Source organism: Vespa crabro, chromosome 3 (assembly GCF_910589235.1).
Source record: "Vespa crabro chromosome 3, iyVesCrab1.2, whole genome shotgun sequence".
In the NCBI taxonomy this organism is placed as follows: Eukaryota; Metazoa; Arthropoda; class Insecta; order Hymenoptera; family Vespidae; genus Vespa; species Vespa crabro.
In genome coordinates, this window is record NC_060957.1 from 12,160,858 (window position 1) to 12,183,631 (window position 22,774).

Below are 22,774 nucleotides of genomic sequence, written 5' to 3' on the forward strand. Positions count from 1 at the left end.
ATAGTTTGCAATATTCATCATGAAAAGTGAACAAACAATAAAAAAAATTGGGATTTTATTAAATATTAATTATATACATATTTATAGATAATTATAACATATTCACTGTAATGTCAATACTTTAATTAACTTGTACAATAATTCCTTTTGTTCTGCATTTAAATATGGCCATAATTCACCTTCTAATTCAAATAATATTTGAAAGTCTCGCGATTGACACGCAAGTACCAATGATTGCAGTAATAAAAGTTCATCCTCGTTCATATCCAGACCTATAATATATAAAATATTTTTAACATATATAAAAGTTATTGTATTTTTAATTTATGCAATAATTTTTTTAATGAGAAACAAACATACAAACCATTGTTTGTACCTTCCTCAATCCATGCATACTTCTCTAAAACTTGCACCAACGACGGTGCTAGTCTTTTAGGTGATGGTTGAAGAATCAAAAGTAAAAGAACTCTAGTTATTTCACATCTAAAAAATATTATAATTGAAGTTGTAGATGAAACTTCATATGTTACAAAAAAGTATTGTATAAATAACTTACCGACGTAAAATAACATTGTAATTGCCTCTTATACCAATATTGATATAAGCTTTTACAAATTCCACGAATTCATTGAGAACATTTAAAGCAGTGACATAATCGCCTGGAATTATTATATGGAGGCAATCACGTATAATTTATTGTCATAAATTAAAAATTTTTATACAATATAAAAAATTATTCACCTTGTTCAATATAAAAAGATATTAAAGTATTAATAGCTTTTGGAGTTGGGAAAGTATCAATCGATTTCCGTAATTGTTGAATTCCAGCTGAATTAGCACCCAATGATAATGCTAATTCTATTGCTAGTCCTGCCGATAATGTATTAAATCCCATTTGATTACTGCAACGCAATGAAGAATGACTAAAACAGCTAACAGCAGCCTAAAATATATTTTGTTATGCGTATAACTTAAAATATCAATAACTATAAAAACATTAATATACTGATCATTAACCAGCATGTTTTCTTGCCCTAAAGAAGGACACCCAATATCATTATTTTTTTTCTCAGCAGTTAGAAACTGTCTGCCAGCTTTTATCAGGAGATTGATTTCAGAAGAAGTATTTTTTAATGTTCCATGACATCTAGCTGCTGCTAAATAACATAAACCCGCATATTGCCATAATTCCTTCTGTTCGGATTCAACAGCCAAGGCACCTACATAAAGTGTCATTGAAAATTTATATTTAATAATATAAGAACATTTTGATCTTTACATACAGGATACAACAATATAATAATACTTACAAAACTGATCACTGGCTTCTGTGACGTTAGGTTTTCTCAGAAAACGTCTAAAAGTTATTGATTAAACAAAAATTTTAATAATTTCTATGAATAAATTATATTTTCTTACTTAAAAAATTTTCTTACTTTTTAAGTTTGTTAGATATAATTTGATATCTTGTTAAAATATCTGTTGTTTCTCCGCACTTTTGTCCTTGATTGATTTGAGACATCTTAGTTAAATAAATATTGATCTGTCATATTATAAATGCCAATCATACCAATGAATTTCTTTTTTGTAAATATCTGTATGTATTATAATTTTTCCTGTGCTTCACATATATGCCACGAGATATTAAATTCTTATTTAAAATATCTTAAATTCGACATAGCCAATTGATTTATCATAGAATATTTTTCTTAATGCCTTTTTACAACACAACATTAAGGTGTTATCACATCAATGGTAACGTAAAAACGTAATTATCGATTTTTATTTGTATTATTTTTTCGAGTTATCATTTTTTTTATTACATATAATTTTTTATTGCGTATATGATACTTTTAAAATTTGATAAAATTAGAAAACCAATAAACATGAACATATATGGTTGGATAGATGCTAATGTTCCTACCAACTTACGATTTGTTCTCGTTGTGTCATGTGATTCTCTTAAAGCAAGTTTATGTCCATTCGATGTGAAGTTACAGATCTATTGATAACAAGGAAAGAATTGATTATAGTAAAGGAAAAATTTGATTATAGTGTAAGTACATAGTTCTGTATTCAGAAAATTTAATTCCGAATTTAAGATTATTAATTTATCTCAAATACATGAATGTAATCGTGATCATTGATAAAATCAATCTTTTATTGCTAGTTAATTATGCAAATGTATTTAATCAATAATTTATTCGATTAGTTGTATGCTGTGTCTTTTATCCTCATTTTTGATTGTTTAAAAAACTTCAAATGATATGATGATTAATATATATGCGCGCGTTATATTTTAATTATATTCACAGAAATGTGATCTTAGTGTTCTCAAAAAGAAATAATTTTTATGATTACAGATTTACAGAAGATGACATATTTTTATAACGTTTATGTAGTAAAATAAATGTAAAGGTCGGCCTACTACGACAAATATCGTTTATACAATAATGTACTATGAAGTGTATGAATCATCGATTTTGCGTAATTATGCAGTGAAACATTATTAAATGGCATAAGACTAAAATTGAATAAACATTTCTAGTAGAACTCAATTTTCTTGCAAAAATAACGTAACATAAATTAAACATAGATATTATTGACAAAGATGCATGGGACTGTCGAACTAATTTTAAATAGTGCTTTATTGTGGATATTTCTTGAAGCGACATGGACTGTGTTAGTGAGCATTTTATACAGTTTCCGCATACCTTGGATTTTTTGGGGTTCTTTGATCATATTGATTGGATTGAAAATAGTTCGAGTTCCACCTCCACATGCAAGTATTGTGAATGAAGTACTTGGTGTGAATCCCTTTTTCATAGGAAAGGAAGTACATACGACTGAGAACCAGGGTGATGGAGAACGATATTGCATGTCTGTTATAGCTCATCGTGGTGGAGGATATGATTACCCTGAGAACAGCTTGTCGGCTTTTCAAAATGTAAAATTATATTTAATGACTTTTTCTTAATTAAATTTTTTATAGTCATAGACATGACACATAGATAATAGCTCTGAATATTTAAAACACTAGTATTCTAATATTATTATATGCTATTAATTTATATCCAATATATTAATATATTGATGGCTTTAATTTTTTTCTTAATATGAATTTTCAAAGCATTTATAACATTGTGTTTTGTAATCCTTTTTATATTGTTTGTCAAAATGAACAGTTGCTTGCTCTGGTGTGGCTTCAAAACATATACTAATCGAATAGCTGTAATGTTTAAAATATTTTAGTAACTAAAGTTTTTTTATGAATACTATAACTATTAACCATATTTATATAAAACAAAGAGAACAAAATATTCAAATTACTTGATATGGCTAACATAAAAAGATTTTTCATTATAATTACAAAAGTTTTATATATATTTTATATTTATGTTGTCTAATCTAAATTCTTAATTATTGGTTTATTTCACAGAGTAAAGACAAAGGATGTACTGCAATTGAATTTGATTTAATTCTTACAAAAGACAACATTCCAGTACTATTTCATGATATTACTATTGAAAGACTTACAGGTCAAAAGGGTGTAGTTAGTGAAATGACTTGGGATCAATTGAAGGAATTAGATATCACATTTAATCATCCACTTAGGTATTTACTAATGTAATTATTTTATGATTATATTTTTTTTTTTCTTGACTCATGGAATTTATTTTTCTGTGTCAAAGGAATAAATTTCTTGAGGGTGAAAAAATTGCATTATTCAAAGATGCTTTACAAATATGTTTAAACAATGATCAACGTATAATTATTGATATCAAAGAAACAAGATTAGATATAATACAGGTAGTATTGGATGCTTACAAAGAAAATCCAAATTTATTTAAGAAAGCAATTGTCTCAAGTTTTAATCCTGTGATTGTATATTTGGTATGTTAATGTTTATATATTTCATAAAAAGTATTATATAAAACTTTTGTCATAAAAAAAGTATATTTAATTATAACAAATAACAAATTTAGATTAGAAGGAAAGAACCACGCATTGTATCTAGTTTAGCTTGGAGACCGTATTACTTCTCAAGGGAATCTTATTTAGGAATAAATGGACCAGGACCATCACGTTTTGTTAATCCATTTAAACATTTGGCAGCTTGCATAATGGAAATTTTATATGAATGGGCATTACCAAGTTTTATTTATTACATTGTAGGGATATCTACTATTCTTTTACACAAGGATATAATAAACCTGTAAGTTATTTTATCTATAGTATTTATTGTTGATATTAAACATTGAAATTATATATAAAAATTTTGATAATACTGGTATAGTTGTAAATTAATTAAATATAAGAAACTAAAAATCGGTTATATTTTAGGCGTGTTATTGAACAATGGCATAATCGTGGAATTCGTGTGATAGCATGGACCGTCAATTTGCCATCAGAGAAATTACACTTTTCTAGACTGCTTAAAGTTACATATTTGACAGATACTTTATTAGCAGAAAAAGTATAATATTACTTTAATATTTATTCAATATTTAACAAAATGTATGTAGTACCAATATTGTATACTTACAATTTGATAATTTTAGCACAGAGTGCATAACATTTGATACTCTAGTCTATTCATCAATTGATGAAAACGATTTTGTACACCATTTTTTAACTTATCGCTACATTTTAACTTAAAAGAGAACTTAATTTTAATATTAGACTGGGAAATATGGTCAATGTTATTTCAACCTTATTTTTTTTCTTTTTTTTTTTTTTTTTTTTAATTAAAATTGCATTTTTACATTTTTATATTACATGAAATATAACGTAGCTTCAAACAGTATCAAATATAAAAATTAGTGTAAACGATATACAAAAGGCTTATATATATTATAATATTTATTATACAATTACATTCAAGTGATACCACCTTGTATTTAAATGCATCTAAATCAAATTTATATTTATTTACAATCAAATACAAATTTATATGTATTTACAATACAATTTTTTGCATTAAAAAATCTTGTTATTTTATTTACTTTTAGAAACAAGATGGTTACACTTTTATATTTATATGATTACGTTCTTCATAATCAAAAATGGACGGAAAATAATATATTTATTATCATACTTAACTTCTTATTCTGGTCTTTGTTTATAAAATAATCTTTGTAAATTCTCAAACAATAGTAGTAAGTTTAGTTTTACGAGATTCCATGCCTTCAATAAGATCAGTTAATAGATCTTCCATTTCTGTTGTTGCTCGCTTTAATTTGCAATTATCATTGACAACATAGGACTCTGTATACAATAAAAATGCTTATTATTGTAAAATAGTTATAAGATGTAAAAAAAAGTACAAGTAGAAATATATATAATACAATTTTTTCTTACAAATTATTCAATACAATATATTTTTATAATTATATTGCTTTCGTCTATAAAAAAAAAAAAAAAAAAAAAAAATTGTTTTTAAAATTACTTACCTTCTAGTAAACAATCATTTGCAACCATGTTTTGCAATCTATCTAATATATCATTGAGATCTCCTTGAATATTTTGTAAACTACTGTGTTGTGAATGCTTATCAGGTCGTTGTAGAGAAGAAGGTGTATTATCTCTTTGAGGTCCAACAGGAGAATCAGAAATTGTTATTGGAGATTCATTACAAGCAATATTTCCTATTGCAAGTTTATTGCTTTGTCTATCATCTTTATAATTAGAATCTCCATTATTTAACCACTGAGAAAAGCCACTATCGGGTAAATTTAGTTCCGATCGTTTTCCTAAAGACAACAAAAATGTGAAAATTTTTGTACACACTATTATAAAGCTATAATTATTTACCTCCTATCCATGTGCTTAATTCTATACATGTGCTACTAGGTGCTTTAACAAATGAACTTGAAGATGCTTCTTCACTACAAGTAAGACCATTTGTATCATTTTTGTCTAATGATGTATTGAAATTACTTGAGGTTTGTATTTTGTTTCTATCAGTTACATTAGATAAATGTCTTTCTAGGGTGTCTTGATGTATTATTGGACTTAATTCAAATTCTAATGGTAGAGCTGCAACTCTAGATGACAATGGAAGCATAGGTGTGCTTTGTAAACGATTAATAAATTGTGCCTCATATGGAGGATCTGCAAATAAGTATTTCTGCAAATAAATGTAATAATAATATTAATAGATTGTTATAATGATACAATAGTGTTAGGAACAATTTTTATGATTAATATATACTTTTAATATTTTTAACCGTTGCAGTTGGGATTCAATAGTAGCTCTATGACGATGAAGTCTCTCCGCTCTAGCTCCCTGAATATCAAGTAATTCTATTTGAAGTTGCTTGTTCTCTTCTTCTAAATGCATAATAATGCTTTGCAATTCCTTTTGAGGATCACTTAAAATTTTCCTTTTGATTGTACTTCTTAATGTGGAGCAATCTGATTGTTTTGCTACATTACTACAATACATTATAAATAAATTAGAAAAAGCACATAAATATTAACAAATAAAAATTATAATTTATTAACAAACCTAACAGCACTTATCTGTGATTCCTCTGTGCTCATTATAACCATTTTAGAAGGACACAATCTTAATTTATTTCTGATTAATTCAATAATTAGTTTCGTTGCTTCTCGATTTGATGTCTACGAAAAAAGAGATATTAATTAAATTTCTCATTTTTATAACATACAAATGTAAAACTCATACCTTTGCACAATATTCCCGTACCGGATGTTTTAATTTATGTTTATTAGTTGTTTTACCTAGTAAAAAGCATTCCTGACATTGATGGTAACCAGTACATTTTAAGCACGAGTACTTTGGTCCTTGCACTGGTGTTACTTTACAAGAAGAACATTTTATATTGTGTACAACTGAAAGAAAAGATTTTTTGATAAAAGTTCTTGGAAATATTGCATTAAATATTTATAAATATAGTTATAAATTTATCAAAAAAATATATATAAAAATTTATCTTAAAAATACTGACTGTGTTCTGCAGATTTCATTCTATTGAATGTTGTTATCCAAACAAGTAAAGGTGGTTCTTGCATAATCCATGTGGCAAATTCTGATTCTGTAACTCCTAAACATCCTTGAGACTACAATTGGAATATAAAAAATATTAAGTATATATCAATTGCAGTATATAATAAAATATTTAAATATCATGTATTACTTTCTCGAAGCAACTATCTATATGTGATTGAATGTGGTGATATCCATAGGTCATATTTTCTCCAAGCATTTCAGTTATTTTACAGATATTAATTAATAGTGTATGCAGTCCAGCTCGGGACAGACAAGCATTATGATCGGCTAATTGCTGATAAAGATATCCATATTTCTCTTGCAATCTTCCGCAGCTCATTAATATCAATGCAAGTTTTACGGAAAAAACTGTAATACTTCTAGTATTTTGCCTAAAATATTTAATATTTTTTACTATATTCCCATGACAATATCAATTATTAACTGTAATATATAATTTGTAAACAAATATTATATAGAAAAATAATATATAAATTATATTTACTTATCAAAGGTACATAAAATATAATTGACAGCTAGCTTTGTTACGTTATCAGTATCAAAGTCAAAGTTAGATTCTTTACGAGCTGCAAAATAAATGTCAGAAAGAACATCTTCTATTTCACTTGGATCTAAGTTTACAGAATTTTCTGTAATTGATAATCTATGACGTTCAAATACACCAGCTATTAATTCTAACTGTACATATTGCACTAAAACAAAATAGATAATTATATATTATTTATATAGTTATGTTCTATTTAATATATTACTTACTTTGAAGTTCTCGATGTATTACTTGCATTTTTACAGCGGTTCTATACGATACATAACGTATAGCATTACAATCTTCTACAGATCGCATGGTATCTAACATTGCTGTATATGTATTGATATAGAACTTGTCAAAATTGAATTGTTCAATTCATGTATATCAAATTGATATTGTTCGTATGGTAATTATTTTCATTTTTATATTTATATCATATTTTAAATTGCATGTATTTTTTTATGTTATTTTTTTTCTTAGATTAATGCAATTGATAATGTAAAAAAAGGTATATAAAAAGATATTCGAAATATATGCATCTGTATTTCAATTTTCTTTATAATGTATGAAAAAATATAATTTATAAAAATGAATATCTTATAAAAATAATTGTTTTCATATTAACGTAATATTAGTGAACTTACTTTATGTTAATCCAATGAAATAATTATGCATATATTTTGATATATTTTAAATGTTGAAAGTAAACAAAAAGACGCCTACGTATTAACCATAGAACAAAAAATATACACAGAGTGGCGAATATCTAGGGAATATTTTCTAATACGATGTGCGCGATAGACCAAGGTTACGATTATTGGATGGTTCTCTTTATGAAAAGTGTATACATATATAAAGTTTTTGTAAAATTATATCAAATGAAATAATTATTAAAACTTAATAGAAGAAAAATATTTATAATCTTATTTTTATTTATTTTTTTTTTTTTTTTATTTATAATTTGTACAAATTATGTTACATTAATAATTTGAGTCTTTCTTAAATTACTTCATAGTTGTATATATATTACAATATTGTAAGTTGAATCTAACATTATTTTGAAGAAATTCATTTTATATTGACATCATGTTTGAAACATATGATGAAGGACAATTTAGCGATGCCGATGAAACTGAAATACCGTATGTATATTTTCATAATTTTTTCTATTTTCGATAAATTATATTTTGTTAACCTATATTGTTCATAGAGATAAATATTTTATTTTATTTTATTTTGTTTTTTATTTTATTTTATTTTATTTTATTTTATTTTATTTTATTTTATTTTATTTTATTTTATTTCATTATTCACAGAGTGGTTAATTCAAAGGGAGCACCATTATTTCAATGCACACTTGATGAAGATATTAAAGAATTAGCAATAACTGACGATAGAGATGAAGAAGATTATTTCGAAGACGATAGTTATGATTGGGATGTAAATGAAGCCAGTAGTAGTCAGAAGGATATAAAAAGTCCAAATACTCGACATACTAATGCACAAGCTGCTTCTAGTAAGATTTCTAATTTTCAACCAAACGATAAATTATTTCGTCGTTATGCAAATAAGATCAATATTGAAAAATATGAAGGACCATCTCTACCAGATCATGCTGCTAATTTTCTTATTAAAACTGATAAACGTATGGAAAAAGATCGCATTAGAACAAAAGATAAACATGATCGTGCAACGGTTGAGCAAGTTATGGATCCTCGGACCAAAATGATATTGTTTAAGCTTTTAAATCAAGGAATAATTTCTGAGATTAATGGTTGTATTTCTACTGGAAAAGAAGCTAATGTTTATCATGCAATTTCTAAAACTGGTGTTGAATTTGCGATAAAAATCTATAAAACTTCGATTTTACAATTTAAAGATCGTGATAAATATGTAACCGGAGAATTTCGTTTTCGGCATGGATATTGTCGCCACAATCCACGCAAAATGGTAAGGATATGGGCTGAAAAAGAATTACGAAATTTAGCACGCTTAGATCAAGCAGGTGTAAATGCTCCTAAACCTATTCTATTACGTAGTCATGTATTATTAATGGACTTTATTGGTACCAATGGTTGGCCTTCACCTAAATTGAAAGATGTTGCTCTTACTGATTCAAAATTTAGAAAACTTTATAGAAAGTGTATAAAAATCATGTGGGAATTGTACAATAAATGTAAATTAGTTCATGCTGATTTAAGTGAATACAATATGCTCTATCATGATGGATCTATTGTAATAATAGATGTATCTCAATCAGTTGAACATGATCATCCTATGGCTCTTGAATTTCTTAGGAAAGATTGTACAAATATTACTGGTTAGTCTTCAGATTAATGTTAAGTAAAATGAATTATAATATAAAATTAATCGAATTATTTATATTGCTTTTAGAATATTTTAAGAAAAATGACGTATGTGTAATGTCAGTAAAAGCACTGTTTGACTTTATAACGGATCCAACCGTGAATGAAAATAACATGGATGAATATTTAGATACCGTGTCAAATCAAATACAACAAAAAATAAATCATGAAAGTTGTCCTGATCAGGAAATAAATGAACAGGTTTTTAAGCAAGCTTATATACCGCAAAGATTAAGTCAAGTGATTGATATAGAACGGGATATAAAACTTGCTAAATCAGGAAAAGAAGATTTGATCTATAAAACGTTAATTGGATTAAAAGCAGATTTGTCAAAACCTAATGAAACACCTGATATTATTACCGATAAGACTAAAAAAAATATTTTAGATAATGATGCAAAAGAAGAAGAAGAAAGTACATGTTCAGATACTGAAGATACAGACGATGAAAGTAGTAAAGAAAATGAATCTAAATTTGTTAGTTCTGCACGTCCTCGAAATGAGAGTCCCGAAAGCAAAAAGGTTATTTATTGGTTTTTTCTATTAATTTTTTGTTGAACTTGAATTAAATGTTCTTGCACTTTCAATTTTACAACTAATATACAATGATTTTATAATGAATTTATTTATAGGCCCGCAAAAAAGCTGTTAAAGAACAACAAGCTGAGAAGAGAAAAAGTAAAGTTAAAAAGCATATAAAGAAAAGGAAAGAGAGATTACTTAAAAAGAAATAGAAATGTTTTACATTATATAAATATATCAAATTTTAAACAATATTGTATCTGAAATACATTACATTTATATTTTAAATATTGTAAATTTAACATATTTGTCACAGTTCATCTTAAAAAAATTGAAATTTATTTTACTAATGAGATTAATAACAAAAAATTTATCGATATAGTAGTATGCATTAAAAAGTTTTAATTAACCTAAAATTTCTTCTAAGTTTTATTTCAGAAAAAAAAAATTTTTCCATTTAAAAATTATAATTATAGTACATGTTTTTTTTAATGACAAATATGACTAACGATATAATAATTTTCATATTAGATCGTTCGAAATCTGTTACATAAATATAAAGGATTTGTAGAATTTATTACATCATAATATTGCTATTGCAATATAAGTTATATAACAAATTACATGAAAAGATATCATGTCTTATATAACTCATTTACCTTTAACTCATTTACATTTAAATAAATTTAATTATTCACTAAGTTTGATAGAATTATATATTACAATAAAGTGATAACATAAAACTGATAATCGAAAAAATTATTAATTCCTATTATGACCAACAAAATAAATTAATATCATCTTTGTGAAAAAATCACATTCGCATAAATTAATATTATTGGATACTAAAATAATATATCAAAAATATTAGATTATATCAACCAGTTATTTTTAAAATTATTTAAAACTAACTTTACAATATATTTATTATATAAATTTTATCCTGGGGGAGAAGGGTTAATTATGATTTTATCAAAAATTATAAAAACATTAATAAACATATGTATATGTATTTCATTATATAAATTTAAGTTCCCTTGTTTTAGAAATAGTAGGTTTATGATTACTTTAATATGATTGATTTAATAATAAATATATGATTATAAAGAATGCTAACACACTTTCAGGTTAGTAACACATTATATTAGTTGTTCTTTTCAATTTATTTTTGCACTTTAGTATTCGAATATCTGTTAATATATACGATATAATTAAATATACTTGGCAATTTTGAAGTAGTCTATGCTTGTGTTTTAGTAACATTTATAAATACATATAGAACTGCATGTTAACGTGTATAAGATTCTTATCCAACTTATACGTTCCAACTTCTTACAACCTTGTTGTTTAATCATAATCAATAAAATTCGCGCGAGCGCAAGCGGCCGTTAGATATTTCATTATTTGATACATATAGTAATTCTTCTTCATAATGATTTCTAAGTAATTCTATTATTTTTACTGTGTTTTATATATCAGTAATTTTTGACGCACGCGCATAAAATTCAAGGTACATCACTGATCGAAAATTCTTTACTTAATAACGACAAAAAAGTTAGTTATTTAAAAAAGATAAATTACAATTAAAATTAATAAACAATTTATTTTATTATATAGTTCTGTCCTCTTACAGTTCTTTTATCAAATAGATTAGAAAGAATACTAACTATAAGATTTTAACAAATGTATAATTTCTTTTTTTTTTCCTATATCATTAATATATTTTCAGATTTTATAATATAAAAAAAAAAAATAATATATTCATATTCGGGATTTGATACATTTATTTGTATATATCATTATGTATTCATGTCTCATTAATTTAAATGTCATACTTATATATGTTTAAAATATCGTATATTTTTTGAAATTTATTATTAATATAAATCGTACGATAGGGAGATAAAAGACAGACAGAAAGAGAGAAAGAGAGAGAGAATGAGAGAGAGAGAGAGAGAGAGAGAGAGAGAGAAAGAGATTTTATAAGAAAATAATAAATGTGGTATTCTTAATTTTTGTGGTGTAACCTGATGTGCAAGTTATCTTTGTTGAATGAGAGAAACAGATACAAAAAGGATAAATATATACACATGTAATATTACGTATCTTGTAGAACATGAATTTAGGAGAAGAAAAGGGTGCAGGTAGTATGAAGGAAAAAAGGCAAAAAAAAAACAAATTTCATGCAACATATAAATTCCAAAAGAATTTAAGATTCGACTGAAATATGTAAGAGGTTGTTAACGTTACGCGCATGCGTGTGTAGGATACTTATGCTACTTGATAAAATACATATACGAAAACGAGTGTATATTAACTCTATAACATCAATAAGAAACTTACACATTAATTAATATATTCCCGTTCATGAGAATTTAAGATTTATCCTGGATCTTTAAGAATATTTGGAATCTGAAAACTGCGTCTACACACACATTGCGTGTAATAACGGATAAAAGAGAAGAAGTGACAACGTCGCATTTTGCTTGCTCGAAGTGCAATGTTGCAGTTATACGATGAAGTGGTATAGAAGTGTGTCTTCGTTCTTAGTATATTTGTAATAAACATACGTTTTCGAAACGTGGATTATATGTGCACCATTGACTACAGTCTTCTACTCAATATTGTGATGTAAGTTTACATATAGTATCATCATTTTTCATAGTAGTATAAATAGATATCGTCCATTTTTTAAATAATCACTATAATCTAATCGAAGTGGTTATGGTTGAATACAAGTGTTGATAGAGTACATTAACCTATTACAATTTTTGTATTTTTAAGGAATAATTATATTATTGATTGTTAAGTATAAAATAAGAATTTATCTTTCGCGGTATTGTAACAATATCTAATTGTAGTTTTGTTATCTTTATTTTCAAGAGTTTACAAATAATAATCTCAATGATATAGTTTTTCATATAATAAAAGAAGTACCGTCAGTAACTATGGGCCTTAAGTCCCAAGCTTTTAATCGCAATATCCGGAATTACATCCATACGTATATGTATTGCTACATGTATGGGTACATATGTATATATATATACACTTATGTGTATATATAGACGATTACTACTGGATCCAAAAGCAACCATTTTAGAATTCCTGGATACGCCATTTTGTTGTTTCGTATGAAATGGTCGACATGATGATGTTTTGTTTTATTTTGACAATACACAGAATCTATAGATCTTGAATTATTTATTATTTTAATTTACTTTCGATTGAAATATAATTATGAGAAATGTAAAATACTGTCCTTAATAGCAAAATCTTTAATATATAATTGTAATGTTACGATCGAACGATTGTAATACCTTAACACAAATTAATTTTTTTTTTTTTAATATTGTACGAATTTTGTTGTAATATTTTGTAGTTATTTTTTCTATTTAAGACAAAATATTTTATATATTCGTCATATATGTTATATATATATAACAGTGCAACATACACAGGACTGAAGTAGAAAAAAAAAATAATATTAAAAAACTAATAAATAAATAAAAAGAATTAAAATAAATACAAGTAGGTTGGATATAAAGATTATAATCAAAGTATAAATCGAAGTATAAAAGTAAAAATCGATCAAATGTTTTGCGTATAATCACATGATTTCTCCCACCACATAGCTTAAACATTGTACTGCTAGTATAGCGCACGTTGGTCTTATCAAAAGGCGCAGAATATGCGAGGGTGGGGCTATTCATGGACCGTTCAATAAAGAGAACTTGTCAGTTTTATTAGGTTAAAGTATCAATATTTATATATTAATGAATATTTTTAATGCAAACAAATAATTATTTTTTGTTATTATTAAAGAGCATTATAATTATAGATTAATAATTTTCAATGATCATTCAATTGAAAATATCTATATAAATATCTTCCAAAAGTAGAATTGCACTGTTACATATGTAGGTAAAAATGTATCAATAGAAAATATAGATTATAAAACACGCGTACGTACATCATGCACATGCTTGTTATTTTTTATTTACATCTTATCTAATCTGTATATTTTCATTGATGCGTTTCATGATCGAAAAAAAATTAGATAATGTTTAATCGACCAAAAAAAAACAAAAAAGTTATAAGCATTATACAAATTTCTTGTTATATTTCAACTATTAAATACTATTATGTCCTACTTCAAACTTTACGAACGTTTAAAACATATCCTAATATTAATAAATATAAGAAATGTGAAATAATTTATATATATATATATATATATATATATATATATATATATATATATATATATATATATGTGTATTAATATTAATAGAAATGAGTAATATATATATACTAAAAAAAAAGTAACGTTTCAATAGTACGTTAGCTATCACAGGTCTACTCGATTAAGCCACTCAACAGTCTACAAAGAAAGGATCAACATATTTTTGAAGAAGAAAATATTCTTTTTGGGACATCTTTATTTACTTCGGAATGACCGAAATGGATATATCCCCCTCCGTGTTGCGATACAGACAGCTACCATAGTAAATCCTCTTCGTGTATCTTCGGTTAATTTCGTCGGAACACATCTCGGGGCCTAGGTTCAGTGTTCTACGTTCACACTGTCCAAACCTATCGATAATCTTATATTTTCGATGACATTTACGCAATATATATGTAAATCGATTGTATTAGTATATATATGTATATATATATGCAAATATATCGATAAATGGTATATAAATCTTTCATCGAAACGAACTATTTCGTGATTCGTTTCCTTTAGTCAATGATACGCGAGTTCGTGTATGCTTTTACAAAGCGTGCGTTTGATACGTTAGTGTATTCAAAAGTGTTCTTTATACGTGCCATACACGTTGAGGACAATTAGACACGAAAAAAAAAACTATTTTCTTTTGATTTACGATATCCTCCATTTTTTTTTTGCCAAATGTATTACGGCTGATGAATATAATTTTTTAGCAGAGAATTGAATACAGTATATATTGTCGGTCCGCCATCTTGCATATTCCACTACTTATGGGCCAGGGCCGACCGTAATAACGGCGCGTTGACTAAGGGGGCCCTTTGACGTTACACATTCGATTATACGGAAGTGATAAAATTGATATTTCATTGAAATCTCAATTATCATTGGTACGATTTTTTTTTTAATATTTTATATTTTCCTGAACGGTAACTGATTTAGTTTTCGATTAAATTTAAAAAAAAAATTGTACTATGTATTTAGCGCGCGAATCGCCTGAATGACGTAAGTGCTGACATCGTGCGGAGAGCATTGATCTGAATTCGAAGTATGACATGCCAACTTTCTACACAATATGTTCGTTTTTAGTGATTCTTAACGAACATTTTTGTTTTGTGTCGGTTTATTCATTGATTTCTCTCTTAGTGTATATATGCGTACGACAGCGTGTCCCCGGTCTTCGTATTGCAAATAATTTCAAATTTTATGATTTTTTTGAAAATGTACCGTGAAAGAATATTAAATTTTCGTTCAAACGTACGAACGAATAGAAAAAAAATGTGGGTAGATAAGAAAAATTTTCGATACGCGTCATATTATAAAGTAATTACTTTCAATATTTATCGTATCAATGAAATATGATTGAGATCATTGTTATGCATGTAACGGGAATTATTTCACGATTATTCGAATGATTAGATGATCTTTGGGATATGTAATCCAAAGATTTATTGATGCTTTAACAAAATTTCCTTTTTCTTTAATAATTCGATGATTTGGTAGTTAATTTGTTTCGGTATGAAAGTAAAATTGAAAATTTTGCTGGATAATTCACTAATCTTTGTGGTGAGCTGTTACAATTTTTTCATTATTTTCAAGTGATAAATTTATGTATTTTTTTTTATTTGTCATTTGTCATTTGTTAATCCGTAATTGTAATGCTACTTTTTCTATTTTTTTTTTCTTTTTTTTTTTTTTTTTTTTTTTTTTTTGTTTTGTTTTTGGTAATAAGACAATTTTGTTTGTTTTATATGATATAATTTGAAATAGAAAACACAATAATTTAAAATTATTATTATTAATATATACAAACACACACGCACGCACAATATCTAATTGTTATTATGATGTGTGTATGAATATATTGATAATAGATTGGAATTCTATATGATTTAATAGTAAATAAAAAAGCAGTGAATATATATTAGAATACTAAGATTAATTATTTTCTTTATTTCTGTGAGAAGAGAGTAAATATTATAAATAAGAATAGTAATAACTACATGAAGAAATTTTCATTATAAATAATTCTCAATGTAGTTACATTTGGATTATTCACAGATTAAAAAACAGTAAAGTGTTACAAAATAAATGAGATTGCTGTGATATTTCTCTATATACTGCCTCTCTTTAAATAATGGAGACATTAAGGAATGATACAGTGCATGTTTCCACGTCCATTGCATCTAATCATGCACAAATCGATATACAAAATACTGATGAATTATCAAAACAAAAAGAAGAAGAACTTTTATACAGAACAGGTGAAGATGGAGATGAAGAAGAAGCCTTGTCAGATGATAGTTTGCGTTTACGATTATCTGATGATGAGGCCGAAGTAGAAGAAGTTACCTTAACATGTATAAATCCTAATCAAAGTGATAAAGAAACAGAAAATATGGGTAAGCTACAATTATATATTTTTCAATGTTTTATTTCAAGAGTATAATATAATAAATATTTTGTCAGAAAAATTATAATTTTCCAATCAAAATTAATATCTAATAATTTCGTTAATTAAACGACAATGTTCAATTCTATTATAGATGAGAAAAATGAAGAAGAATGTAATAAAAAATCTGATAATGAAATAGATAATGATAAAGAGGATAATATAAACATAGAAAATAAAGAGATAAAGATTTTAAAATCTAATTACAAAAAAACAAATAATATAATTTTAATCAGTAAGGATAATGATAAATTAATCAGTGAAGAATGTAATAATGAATCGGTTAATAATTCTTCGAAAACAAAAAATAAAAATGAAAAAACAACAAAAACGAAAAATTGTAATTTGATTAAAAAAAATTGTGATGATAGTAAATTAGCTGATGATCTAAATAATTCTAAGAATTTAAATAATTCGATTTGTAAAGAAAATGATAAATCTTCCTTAAAAGAAAAAAATGAAGATAAAGAGTGCAGTCAATTAAAGTTAGAGGATCAGAATGAAGAAGTAGATATTAAACAAAATGATCAATGTTATGATGGAAAACAGAATTTAAGACTAATTAAAAATGACAAAGAATTAAACAGCAATTATAATATGACTGTTTCTAATAGTAAGAATGATAATTCTACGATTGATGAACATTCTGAGGATAAACAGAAAATTAATACAAGCACTACTATACTAAATCAATGTCAGGAAAATAGCCAACATGCAATATCAAATCTTAATAATGATAATAGTAAAACTGTACAAAACTGTCTTATAATCGATCAAAAAGTTAATAATAGTAAATGTGGTAAAAAGGTTTTAGACGATGAAATCAATTCATGTCAATCTCCAAATTTGTCTGATAATCATTCTTTAAAAAAGCAAACTGGAAAGTTGAATTCATCAAAAATTATTTCTGATAACAATAATACACGTAATATTAATCAATCAACATCAGAAGCTATTAATGTGGACAGTGACATTAACGAACTTTTAATTTCTAATGATGAAAGTTCGTCAATAGTAAGTAGAGCTACGTCATTAGAGTCCACTGGCGATACAAAAAATGTAAATGATGAAAGTGAAAAAAGAAATTTAGAAATTCCAAAACCACGCAGAAGAAGACGATCAAAAAAATTGGCTGCTTTATTAGCACGAGATAATGTTCAAGAAAATAGGCAAGGTATGAATATTGTATTATAATAATGAATAATATTTTTCGAATATTATAAAGATACATACATTAAATAGAAAAATTGTTTTAGGAATAGAAGGGCGACAGAAACGAAGAACAGCAAAAAATGCAGAAGAAATCATAAGGAAAAAGTTCTTAGTACAGGATAGTGATGTAGAATCTAGTGATAATTCTGATAAATTTGTAACTGTAAATCATAAAGCTAATCAACACATGGAATCTCTTTCTCCTTCATTAAAACGAAATTGTTCTGATATGGACGTAACTATTAATGGTAATAACAAAAGGCTCAGAAGTTCAGAGCTCGAAGATGTTACGATAAAAGATGATCACAGGGATGATATTAAAAGTCTTAATTATATACATAAGTTTTTCAGAAGAGATCTCAAAGAAAAATTACCTAAATTAAAACAAGAAGTAAGAATATATTTAGACAGTCTATGATAATGGTAATATAAATACAAATATATGATTAACATAAAATATGCTTCAGGAACTGGAGGAACTTTTAATACAGAAAATTGTAGAGACTATAACAATGCGTGGTGAAATTGGAAGATTGAGAGAGCAAGCACGAATATCTGAAAAAAATCAGGAAGCAACGCGTACTAGGTGTCAACTATTAGCAAAACAAATTAAGGATTTTGAAATGGTTTTAAGTCGTAATGCGGCAGATCGACGGGCAAATAATGATAAACCAACTGCACCGATAAAGATTAATCGGTCTGTTGGATTACAAGTTAATTTTATTACGGTAATATATAAATAATATTAATAATCTATCTAAAGTTTTGATTTACAACCTTTTATTTAGTTGTTTAATAAATATAGGAACATGGAATACAAAGTTTAAGACAGTTACATCAAAGTCCTACATTAAAATCTGTAAATATATCCACTACAATTAATTCTGTAGTTAATGAAACGAACAATAATGCACTAAATCAAAGAAAAGGAATAAAAGTAAGATCTCCCAGGAAACTTGAGACACCTATAGTTGCTCAACCTGTTACTATATCGCACAATGTAGTGCAGCCTCCACCATTAATTTCTACTGTGACTCCAACTGCTTTGGTTGTGTCTAAGAATGTTGAACCTCAACACTCTGTAAATTTGCAAAATCAACCCAATAATATTCAACAATTATTACCAAATGTACGGATTGTAAACTATAATTATAAAAACAAAAGGACTTAGTATGATATTTATATATTTGACAATTAATTTTACAGCAACAACAAACAGTTGTACTAAATGGAAAAGTTCCACTTCAAACAAATCGACAAAGTACAACGATTAATGTTTCTAAAACGAAGACTAATGATCTCATTGATTTAACAGATGAAGAAGAAAAAAATAAATGTATGTTTCGAAGTAAATTTATATATGTAATTTTATAATATAAGATAATTGTACAATGTATTGTATATTATTTGCAGCTACAGTAAGTATAACAAGCGTGAGCACAAGCACAGATCCAGGAGTAAACGTTAAACAGAAAACACCGCAACCCTGTTTTCCTAGAGTAATTCAAACAATTCCTGCAAATGTAGCTATAACGACTCAACCTGCTAACATCAGAGTGGTGCATACAGCGAGTCATCCAACACCAACTGCTTTAGTAGTATGTAAAGTACTCTTTTTCATGCCTTATAAATATCATCTTAACAATAATATTCAATACATAAATGAGTGTATTTTTTTTTTTTTTTTCTTTTTGTAGAATAATATGAACGCACCTAGATTAGCATATGTAATGCAAAGTGGAGTTGGTGCAGGAAGACAGCTATTAATAACATCAAATTCTAATCAGGTATAGCAATATATTATCTCATAGATAAGAGATTAAATCAATGTGACGTATTAACAATAGTTCTGTAAATTATTTGAGATTACATGGTTTATAGATACGACCTGTAAATTCAGGTAATAGGCCACCATTTACAACTCTTGCATATAAAAATGGTAAGCAATATTGATTATATTATATTTCTATCTAATTCACATTAATGCGTGTTTTTTTTTTTTTTTTTTTTTTTTTTTTTTTTTTTTAAATATAAATTATTTAGGCATTTCAACAAATGCAAATGGTACTGTACGTGTAATAACAACATCTGCTGGTCCAAATGTACAACTAAAAAAAGTAGGTTATTTACAAATAGAACAAATTACTTTTTCTTTGAAATATAATAAATTAATCTATTAAAATATCATAATTTATTTTAGCATCCAGCACCTCTTCCAGACTCTCCTCATTATGCCATTAATCCTGTATCAAAACTGCCTCCGCCAGCTCCTTCATTAAAAATATCCAAAGTTGCAAATGGTATGTATCATGTACATAAATTATTCATGAAAAATTAATTATCAAAATAATCATTATATGCTTTATATTTTCTAGGTATAGTGTTATCGTGGAATATGACACTTTCGGAAAAATACGCCGATATAGTTAGTTACCAATTATATGCTTATCAAGAAGTCGCAGGTGTACCTCCAAGCACAGGTCTTTGGAAAAAAGTTGGCGATGTTCGAGCTCTACCACTGCCTATGGCTTGTACTCTTACTCAGGTGAATAATAATAATAATAATAATAATGATAATAATAATAGTAATAATAATAAAAAACAAAAATAATAATAATTTTATACGAGTTATATAAATTATAATAACGAGTTATAAATCATAAATTTTTTAGTTTTCAGAAGGTAACAATTATTACTTTGCAGTCAGAGCAGTCGATACACATTCCAGGAAAGGACAGTATAGTGCACCTGGCAATATTTCTTTGTAAAATATGAATTGTGGAAATATTCATATGTACGAGATATATTCTCTTTAGAACTTTTTTAATTTTAAATATAACATTTGTATACACAATGAAAGATGCTTCACAGCCCACATAACAAATATAATTACATTATTATCAGTTACTTTACATTTTCATCGTAAAATATTCGTTTTATTTGAACAAAAAAATAAGTGATTGGTAACTTGTAATTATATCGATTGTATAAATTTTATAAATGAAATATGTCAGAAAATTATTCTAGTCCAAATATATATTCCTATTTAATATATAATAATACTCACTCAAAATAGCAAAGGGTGGTTTGTGAAGCATATTACGAAAAAGAAAAGAAAACTGACGAAACAAATCCATTATGGAAACAGAGTGTCGAGAAAGATGTGAAAAAAAGTGTTCAAAGTAGGGCTTGTCATTTTTTTACTTCTTTTTATAGACCAACTAATTTATAGAAACTCTTAATAAGTTTCCTTTAATTTATACGTATGTATGTGATTATGTGAATCTCTTATTAATCAAGAAATTAATAATTCTAGATATTACGAATAAATCTTTAGTAAGCACAAGTTGCTTAATTTTTATACGATTCGAACTCCTTTGATAATAAGTATTGATATGTCATTGTAAACTATTCTTATCATTTAGATCAGCGGCGCGTAAATTATTTATACTTGTAATTTTTCTTTCTTTTTCTTCCGTCAGAGAAATTTTAATTGATTTATAGAATCTTTTCAAATTAAATTATTCAGTGTGTAGTGATAATAATTATCATGTAAAATTTATAAAAACAAAGCCAGGTTTACGCAATGCTGATTTAAATAATATGTAAATATCAATGTTTATATGCGTTAAATAAAATGTAATTATAGATGAATATATATATATATATATGTATATATATATATATATCATTATATGTAGAGACATATATATATATATATGTACGTGTATATATATATATGATCTCTATTAAAATTGCAATATTTGATTTTCTTCTTATTGTAAATCAGTTATTTTTTTTTCTTTTGTTTTTTTTTTACCGATTATTTTATATAATGTTTGGACTTTCGCAGGATCAAGCGACAATCGATTATTGAATATGAATAATATATTGTATTAATTAAAAATTTCTTTTTTAACAAATATATATGTGTATATATATATATATATATATATATATATATATATATATATATATATATAAAAAGTGATAGTTAATAGATTATAAAATTATCATTTTTAAACCTGCCGCGAAAAGGATGTCAGCCAATGAGAGTTTGATCTTTATGGCGCAAGTGCCATTATATCCGTGCACTCAACCGATCGTGCGAACGTGCAATATATTTCCTCGGATGTTGTCTATTTTTGTAGAAACTCATCGTAGAATAGAGTTTTAATGGTTAATAGATGAAATCCGATCAGAAATGTAGATATCTTTATTTTCCTAGTTATGTTTCCCAATTCGTTTCGTTGTTGAAATCGCATAAAAAAAAATATTTTCCTCCTTTCCTTTTCAATATGAGCGTTCACGCGCTCGCGCATACCATAACCAAGTCTAAAATGATTTCCATAATCTCTTAGGTATTTTAGAAACGAGTTTAATTTGTTATAATTGTGGAACCGTATGAATATACCTTTAAAATTGATCA

The 22,774-nt window shown here is 26.2% G+C and overlaps 5 protein-coding genes across 11 annotated transcripts; 3 read left to right on the forward strand and 2 right to left on the reverse strand.

Moving 5' to 3' along the window:
* Window positions 1-38: 38 nt before the first annotated feature.
* On the reverse strand, window positions 39-1,847 carry LOC124423183 (40-kDa huntingtin-associated protein-like). Its single transcript, XM_046960673.1, has 7 exons — window positions 1,437-1,847; window positions 1,311-1,357; window positions 1,018-1,220; window positions 742-943; window positions 557-659; window positions 365-483; window positions 39-272 (listed from the first exon to the last, which is right to left on the reverse strand). The coding sequence occupies exons 1-7, from the start codon at window positions 1,520-1,522 to the stop codon at window positions 103-105; spliced, it is 930 nt and encodes a 309-aa protein (XP_046816629.1). The 5' UTR covers window positions 1,523-1,847; the 3' UTR covers window positions 39-102.
* A 184-nt stretch (window positions 1,848-2,031) lies between these two features.
* LOC124423182 (glycerophosphodiester phosphodiesterase 1) lies at window positions 2,032-4,829 on the forward strand. The gene is made up of 6 exons (XM_046960672.1): window positions 2,032-2,056; window positions 2,364-2,947; window positions 3,440-3,615; window positions 3,693-3,894; window positions 3,987-4,216; window positions 4,345-4,829. Exons 2-6 carry the CDS (start codon window positions 2,612-2,614, stop codon window positions 4,481-4,483), a joined length of 1,083 nt encoding a protein of 360 aa, XP_046816628.1. The 5' UTR covers window positions 2,032-2,056; window positions 2,364-2,611; the 3' UTR covers window positions 4,484-4,829.
* LOC124423178 (dystrophin-related protein 2-like) lies at window positions 4,700-8,052 on the reverse strand. Its single transcript, XM_046960667.1, has 10 exons — window positions 7,793-8,052; window positions 7,521-7,728; window positions 7,164-7,407; window positions 6,975-7,086; window positions 6,692-6,858; window positions 6,512-6,627; window positions 6,215-6,437; window positions 5,815-6,130; window positions 5,454-5,753; window positions 4,700-5,268 (listed from the first exon to the last, which is right to left on the reverse strand). The coding sequence occupies exons 1-10, from the start codon at window positions 7,890-7,892 to the stop codon at window positions 5,147-5,149; spliced, it is 1,908 nt and encodes a 635-aa protein (XP_046816623.1). The 5' UTR covers window positions 7,893-8,052; the 3' UTR covers window positions 4,700-5,146.
* Window positions 8,053-8,473: 421 nt separating this feature from the next.
* LOC124423179 (serine/threonine-protein kinase RIO1) lies at window positions 8,474-10,939 on the forward strand. The gene is made up of 4 exons (XM_046960668.1): window positions 8,474-8,707; window positions 8,882-9,885; window positions 9,960-10,453; window positions 10,564-10,939. Exons 1-4 carry the CDS (start codon window positions 8,652-8,654, stop codon window positions 10,663-10,665), a joined length of 1,656 nt encoding a protein of 551 aa, XP_046816624.1. The 5' UTR covers window positions 8,474-8,651; the 3' UTR covers window positions 10,666-10,939.
* A 1,292-nt stretch (window positions 10,940-12,231) lies between these two features.
* LOC124422742 (MATH and LRR domain-containing protein PFE0570w) lies at window positions 12,232-21,691 on the forward strand. Of its 7 annotated transcripts, none has more exons than XM_046959605.1 (14): window positions 12,232-13,084; window positions 16,722-17,083; window positions 17,228-18,307; window positions 18,390-18,736; window positions 18,813-19,073; window positions 19,151-19,474; window positions 19,552-19,681; window positions 19,759-19,943; window positions 20,043-20,132; window positions 20,227-20,284; window positions 20,389-20,462; window positions 20,546-20,645; window positions 20,721-20,890; window positions 21,018-21,691. In XM_046959605.1, the coding sequence occupies exons 2-14, from the start codon at window positions 16,819-16,821 to the stop codon at window positions 21,111-21,113; spliced, it is 3,180 nt and encodes a 1,059-aa protein (XP_046815561.1). In that variant the 5' UTR covers window positions 12,232-13,084; window positions 16,722-16,818; the 3' UTR covers window positions 21,114-21,691. The 7 variants fall into 7 exon arrangements, with proteins under 7 accessions (XP_046815561.1, XP_046815557.1, XP_046815559.1 ...); XM_046959601.1 differs by having other exon boundaries at window positions 16,743-17,083; XM_046959603.1 differs by lacking the exon at window positions 12,232-13,084 and adding an exon at window positions 14,787-15,571 and having other exon boundaries at window positions 16,743-17,083.
* Window positions 21,692-22,774: the final 1,083 nt, after the last annotated feature.